The sequence below is a fragment of the Gordionus sp. m RMFG-2023 genome, unplaced genomic scaffold (genome assembly GCF_954871325.1).
Source record: "Gordionus sp. m RMFG-2023 unplaced genomic scaffold, tfGorSpeb1-WG-v2 contig_37, whole genome shotgun sequence".
Classification (NCBI taxonomy): domain Eukaryota; kingdom Metazoa; phylum Nematomorpha; class Gordioida; order Chordodea; family Parachordodidae; genus Gordionus; species Gordionus sp. m RMFG-2023.
This window is the reverse complement of record NW_027051103.1, coordinates 1-8,154: the sequence shown is the minus strand read 5'-3', so window position 1 is coordinate 8,154 and position 8,154 is coordinate 1. Positions and strand designations below refer to the sequence as shown.

The following is an 8,154-nucleotide window of genomic DNA, read 5'->3' as shown; positions in this document are numbered from 1 at the left end:
TGAAAAAGATTTAACAAAAATAATTATGCTAAAATCATTTCTATTGGTCCCACTATATATTGATTCACTTTTTCTCATAGCGTTTCCTTTGAATTATACGATATTTGATATTCAAATTTCTTTAATTATCATCAGTGTTATTAATTTAATTTTAACTTTAAAATAAAAACAGTTTTAAATTATAAATTAGGAAACACTGTAATCCTGTTCTTTTTTTTATAGCTAGAGACGTATCTGTAAGTCGAAAGCATAATAAAAATAATTGTCGAGAGGGAGCATAATAATTTAAGTTTTCATATTAGAGGTAATAAATTTTTAGAGAATTATAAAATTTCTAAATAATATAGACATTTTATATTTTTATCAAATAAGTCATATTCTTTACACTGTCGTTATCTATATGTTGATACTTAATACTTCTCAATTTTATTATACACCTATCCCAACATATGTAAAATAAAATGTTAAAGGGTCAAGATTTTGGTGTAGATATCAAAAATGAAAATATAAGCAATATAAGGCCTCATCAAAATAATATAACCAACAAAATTTGCCCACACACCAATCCTAATTTAAATATACTTGAGAATAGTAAATCTCCATCAAATTTGAAACATTTATTTGAATTAGATGGGTACTTAAAATCTTATGAAAAAGAGATATGTAGGAGGTTGGTATTCATTTATTAAAATTATCCACAATTAATTTTAGATATGAAGTCTTTAGTAATACACTATCAAAAATTGATCAGGTTGAGGGTTCATTGGATAAATTTTCAAGAGGTTATCAAGAATATGGCATTCAAGTGACACCTGAGAATGGTATCAGATGTCTGGAATGGGCACCTGGGGCTAAGGCTTTATATTTAAGAGGAGATTTTAGTAAATATAAATTATTTATTGTTTTATTCTCAATTAATTATATTTTTATTTATAAATAAATTACTTTGGACATATTTTATTTATTTATAATAAAATATATGCCATAAGTATGAGCTATTAATAACTATATAATATCGTCAAGCATATTTGAACATTTGTTAAGATTGGATTATGATACTGAGTATAAATTGGGAAAAGCTCAATTTGGGTGAATTTTTAAAAATGGCCCAATTAAGTTTTTTAGCTAAATAATATTATCTAAGCCTGGAGGTTTTGCTCATAGGTGACAGAAATGTTTTGATTTTTATTTGCCAAATCTCAAGGTTACAGAATATTATTTTGACTAAAAATTTTAATTGGGCCATTTTTAAAAATTTACCCAAATAAGGCATAATATTTAATTATTGTTAAGTACAACATTGATTGTCAATCACCAACTTGTATTAAAAATGAACGTTTGTAGATTATAATTTAAGAATTTATATATCTATTGTTTTTTACTTTCTCATATAATTTTAGTTACATTGTGTTATATTTCCAACATATAGTGTCCTTTTCCAATAACTTTAAAAAAAACACTAGTATATTTTTTTATATTTAGATTATTTATTTGGCTTAAAAGAAATTATAATTATTATATACAAATTTTCTATTTATTTATTTTATCTCTAGACAAAAAATAAAATTTTACAAAAATAAAAGTTTTTTATAATAATTTTTTATCTATTTTTAACAATTGATGAAAATTTTGGTTAGATAAACAATAGTGCTTAGTGCTCAACACAGCCTTCACTGTGCTAAACACACTTTCAACTAGTGCAGAGAAAGGTAGGGCTATTTCATAAATAAAAATTTTAATTGAGAGGGAATTTATTAAATATTTAAAGAATAATTTTTTATTTCATAAAAAATTTTTAGATCATTGACACAAGAATTTTTATTAAGATTCTTGTCGATTTTTTTAAAATACTTTATCAGAATTTAATCTGGCAAATTGTGTTATTTAAAGAAACCAAATCTGAGTTTTGTTTGTATTTGTCAAATTCTTTTCTCACACTGAAAACAAGACTTATGCCTTTAATTTTCTTTGTTGGGTAAAAAAAATGTTTCTTTGACCAGGGCAGAGTTAAAAATCCTCATCTGAAAAGAAAAAAGTATTATTGACATTAATTCTTTATAAAATAAAAAATACATTAATTCTTTATAAAATAAAAAAATTTATAATAAAGAATATGAATTCACATATCTTGGTATTCAATATTAATTAGATTAACAATCTTGAATGTATAAAATTCAACAAAAATGTAATATAAAATAAAAATGAAGAACCTTGATCTGAAATTACAGCTTAAATTATTTATGAAATTTTTTTAAAAAAATTTTTTTTATTCCATTAAGGAAAAATTTAAAGTAACGTTTTGCGACACCATTACTCAAAAAATAGAAGCCCTTTACTGGTTAATTCTTATCTTTTGAAACACGTAACAGATGGCGTTCTTTTTTCTTAAGAAAAGTAACGCCGTTAATTGACGTTACTTTACACCACTTGAAATTTAGTATATTTATAAAATAATGTCAAAACTTATTTAGTTTTAATGCTTCAGAAAATATTGACAATTGTTAAATATAAAGATATGGCAACTCAATTTTAGAACAAGTGGTCTGGTCACTTTATTATATTTTTTTAGTTGAGTAATTCAATAACAATTATGATCAATCTTTATTTTATTTTTTGTTTGAGGATGGCTACAATGTGGTTGGATTGTATAAATTGCATAGATGAGCCAACACCCCATTCCCCCTTTTTAGTCGATTAAAATTTATACAGTATCATTATTTGTTAAAATTTAAAGTATCGTCGATACATTTAATATAATTAAATATTTTCATTAATAAAAGAACTTCCAAAACTGATTTATTTTTCATAATCGATAATATATTTAAGGAGCGCATCTGCGCACAAATTGAGCGTTTGCATTTTGTCATACTTTTTTTAATTTAAAAAAAAACGTGATACCTCCCTTATTTTAAATTGAAGAGGGATTTAATTTTATAACAGATGATGTATGCTAATTTGGAACAAAAACATGTGAGACGTAAATTATATTTAAAAAGAACCACGAAAGGAAAAAGAAAACCAATTCGCGTTTTTTTAAAATGGTTTTTTATCGCTTAAACAGTAATTTGACCAATTTCCGCGATACCACTCGAAATGCTTTAGTTGCGTTTACAACACAGCGTTTAAACGCTACAATTTTCGCGCACTAAAACACCTAATTCCTTATGGAAAAAAAGAGGATACATTTTTTTTTCACCCATTTTTTAAATTTCCATAATATTGATTATTATCATTTTTTTTATAATAAAAAATAATAATAAATTTCTGGAGAAAATTGGGAATCTAACCTTGACCTTAGTTTTTGGAGACTTTGGAAAATTAACCATATTTGCTGTTTTCCCAAAATAAAACATTTTACTACACACTAATATGCTCCGTGTTAGTAGTGTTCTATAGCCTTAAAACAGCACCATCAGCTAGTGATGTTTAAAAAAAAACTTTGATTTAGATGGGTTTTTTAAAAAAAAGAAAAAGAATAGCAAAATCACGATTTTTAGCTTAGAAAATATTACCGAAACCTCGAGATTTGGCCAAAAAAAGGGTCAAACTTTTTTGCCATGTTTTTGACGAAATTACGTTGGTTAGGTAATTATTTGCCTAAAATCTTGATTTAGCCGTTTTCTTAGTTAGTGCGAATTCGCGGCGAATTATACTAAATATGTTTTATTTTTGTACTCTTCACGAACTGTGAATGAGAGGTTAGGATGCATACACAAGTAGCACGCATTCGTTAGGAAGTATACAAAATTATTTTAATATACTTCAACACGAATTCGCGCTAACTTTGAATGCAGGGTAAATCAATGGTTTTATTTAACAATAATTATTATCAGCAAAAAACAAAATGATAGTGCATAATAAAATTTTTTTTATTTAATATTGTTTATCCAAGCTAAATTAGCATGTTTATATTTTTTTATAACAGACAATTGGAAAAAAAATGAATTCCCATTCGAAAAGCTTCCTTTTGGAAAATGGGAATTATACATACCTCCATTGGCAGATGGAACTTTACCAATTAAACATAAATCAGCTTTAAAAGTGATATTTAGCAATACTTTAAAAATTCCTATCTTATTTTGTAACAATATTATAAATGTCGTAATTTTTTTTCTTTCAGGATTCGTTGATAATATCCAGCACCTATATTTTAATAAAATCTGGGATCCCGTAATTTACAAAATAAATATTTTCTAATAAATTATTATAAAAATTTGTCTGAATATTAATTTGCATGTTTTTAATTATAATTATCTTTTGTGCCACTAATCTGAACGAATCTAGGAAAATAATTCCCCTAAGAAAAAATCCCCTTTTATTAAGATATTAAAAGTTACAAAATTAATAAAATAGGAGAAAAAATTCCCTATAAATATATCCACGGAATAAAAATCTTCAAATAAAATGTTGAAAAATTTAAAATCAATTCCGGGGAATTATTTTCTAATTTTTTTCCGCCTACCAATCTGAACGCCGTACCAACTAAGTTCCTTCTGTAGGCTCTTATTTTATGTCTAACGTCACCCTATATAAACAATTTTTGTTATAAATCTTATATTTAAGTTGGTTGTAGAAGATCACCATGGTCATATGCTAGATAGACTCAGTCCTTGGGCCACTTACGTTAAACCGCCTTCTAATTCAATCGTATTCGAACAAGTCTTCTGGAATCCGCCTGAAAATCAAGTATTTTAATTAATTTTTTTTTGCAACTACGTTTAGCATATTAAATTTTCCATTTTTTTTTATTCCATCAATCCGGAATCCATAAAGGTTTAATAAATCTATAAACAAATTTTTTTTAAAAATATCATTAAGTTTTGTAATACGGTAGTATTGGTTTGGAAATTATTTCCATTTTTTATAAAATTGTGTAACTTGCCTTTATTATTGTAAACATTGATAAAATTCAACAAAAAAAATTTCCGGGCAAATTAAACAATTTTATGAGAAAGTTGTTACATATATTATGAAATGACTTACAACAAATCAATGTAATTTCTTACACATAATAGATATTTATTAGATAATGAAAAATGTAATATAGTGGCTCTAATACTCTTCACATTCTAAATAACATTCTTTATTCCTCCAAATTTCCACTCCACATAATACATAAAACTACATTCAAAATGATAAAATAAAACTGTCATAATTTCATGTGAATAAAATGATACCTTTTCAAAATTATGACCAAACATCCATAAATTCCAATCACTGAATGGTTAGAAGCAGGGATTCGAACCGAACCCGAACCCGGATAAGTGAACCCGGGTTTTTAGAAAAAAACTCTGAACCCGAACCGAACCTGAACCCCATTTATAAAATTTCCAAAACCCCGAACCGAACCCAAGAATTTTATTTGAACCCGGGTTCAATCGGGTTCAGTGTATTATTTAAAATCATATATTAATATATGTAAATACAAATATTATATTTTCAAATTTCCAATTAAATGAAGTCTTAATAAATTTTAAACAATTTAATTCATTTATGCCATTTTTAAATTTATTCTCGATTCCTATTGGAGTGTTAAAAAATTTTAAACAATTGAATTAATTTACGCCATTTATTTTTAAATTTTTATCTTATTATTCTTAAAGATTATTAATTAGAAGAAAATGGTTAACAAATCAAAGTAAAAATTATTATATTGTTAATTTAAAAAATTCTAAACATCTAACTTAAAAATTGTTAAATGTAGGGCAGTTTTTGTGAACTTATTAAAATGATTTTAAAATTTATATATGCTAATCATTTATTTTTGGTTTAGTTTAATTTTTACAAGATATTAATGAAGTGCATATTATAAATGAAATTAAATTTATAAATATCTCTTTTTTAATTCTGAAGTCATTGCTATTTAAAAAAATTGTTCTCTTTTTATAGATTTAAGATTAAAGATAAAGTCATATTTGATAAACATTTTACCCTTAATAAAATAGAAAAAAAAATCAATATGTTTCTATTGCAAAGTAAAAATGTCTGGTAATCACTTGTCAAATTTAGAAAGACACCTGGAAAGAAATCACAACAATGAATATTTAAATTATTTAAATGAAAAAACCAAATATCAGGAATTGTTATTGGCAAAAAAACCTAAAATTAATATAGAAACCTTTTTTCCAAAAAAGCATATAAGTATAAATATATCATCTAATGATTTGATGAGTTCTATACTAGAACTTGTTACTGTAAATGGCCGGCCTTTATCAATTATTGAAGATTCGGGATTTCAAAGAATTATAAATCCACTCCTATCTGGGCTCAATTTAGTTATAAACAAAGAAAATTTATCCAGAACTATTAATAAAACAGCCCAATCAATTAGAGACAAAATATCGAGAGAGGTAGAAGGAAAATTAATAAGTTTAAAAGTTGATGCAGTTCAACGACTAGATAGGTCAATTCTTGGTGTAAATATTCAATTTATATCAAAGTCCATTATAAATTTGAGGACTCTTGGAATTGTAGAGCTGAAAGAGAGATGTACAGGAGAATATATAAAAGAGAATATATTAAAAACTTTACTAAAATTTAAAATTAATATTCAACAAATATACACAATTACTTCTGATAATGGTTGTAATTTTTTAAGAGCTATAAAGCTCCTGCAACCTGAAACTGATTATGATATAAGGAGTGAATCAGCAGATGAGGAAAATATGGATGTAAATGTATATAAATATGATATTGATGATATACAAAATACTTTTTTATCAACTATTATATCCTATCCGATTTATAGTGTACGGTGTGCACACACTTCAGCTGGCACTTCAAGATGCTATAAAATTATCACCTATTGTGGAAACCTGCAAAAGCTAGGAGCCTAAATTTAAAATTAAGACATCCCACTTACCAAAAGTTATTAAAAAATATGAAACTCCCTAAGCCTGTGTTAGATTGCCACAGATGGCATTCAACCCATGATATGTTAGAAAGGCTGATTTTACTAAAACCCAATATGGAAGATTTTTTTACAGAGCAATCTGATTATTTATTGACTGAAGATTGGAAAGAAATAATAACGATTGTTGAAATTTTAAAACCGCTAAAAATCGCAACCAAACAATTCCAATCTGAACAGTTAACACTGACAGATTTTTATGCAGCATGGTTAAGATGCTGCATCGAACTGGAAAAAAATCCAAACCATTTTGCTCAATTACTATATTCTTGTCTTAAGAACAGAGAAGAAAGGTTTATAAAGAACGAAATTCTCTTAGCTGCCATATACCTGGGCCCAAGATACAAGGTTAATTAAAAGCTTAGTAAATTAATTATTTTAGATTTATATTAAAATTGTTATTTTATGAAATATTTAAATATAAACAATATAAATCCTTAAATATTACAGGTATTACTTAGTGATGATGATAAGATTTGTGCGAAAAAACATCTTGTCAATTTATGGAGACGAATTAAAAGCTTAACAACGCCAATTTTATCTGATGATATTAGTTCCGATGAAGTTATTGAACAAGAAGATGATTTAGAGAAATTGATACAACTTAAAGAAAGGAAGGAGAAAATACTTAAAAGAGGGCCAACGATTGCTGAGAAAAGTATTGGAACAATAATTACTGGATTTAGCGATTATATAAGATTAGATAAGAAGGAAAATATTTTGCATTTTTGGGAGTCTGCTAACTGGAACACCCTGAATTATATATTTTATCTATAATCTTATTTGCTGTTCCTGCAACCCAAGTTAATTTTTCATATTTTCACATATAAATACATTTAACATAGGTTAGCGAAAGATCTTTTTCACATTTGAAATTCATTCTTTCACCACATAGATCGAGGATGAGTGAACAACTCTTGGAAGATATTATGCTAATACGTCTAAATAAAATTTTTAAAATTGATACATGACTATATTCTTTGTATTTTTAACTATATTTGCCTATAAATAAAATAAAAAATTTATTTTTTATATCAAATTTATGTCTAGTTTTTTATTATAATTTAAATATAGAATTTTTTTTTATCAACTTAAAAATTCTTGAACCCGAACCAAACCCAAACCAAACCCGGGTTCAATATTTCCCTGAACCGAACCCGAACCGAACCCAACTCTTTTTTTTATACCCCGAACCGAACCCGAACCGAACCCGGTCTAAAATTTTGTCGGGTTCGCATCCCTGG

General features: G+C 26.0%; 1 protein-coding gene across 1 annotated transcript; it reads left to right on the top strand.

The window, feature by feature from the left end:
- The first annotated feature begins 452 nt into the window (after window positions 1–452).
- LOC135930732 (1,4-alpha-glucan-branching enzyme-like) lies at window positions 453–6,828 on the top strand. The gene is made up of 6 exons (XM_065467524.1): window positions 453–670; window positions 712–881; window positions 3,926–4,041; window positions 4,564–4,686; window positions 6,135–6,369; window positions 6,749–6,828. Exons 1-6 carry the CDS (start codon window positions 462–464, stop codon window positions 6,826–6,828), a joined length of 933 nt encoding a protein of 310 aa, XP_065323596.1. The 5' UTR covers window positions 453–461.
- Window positions 6,829–8,154: the final 1,326 nt, after the last annotated feature.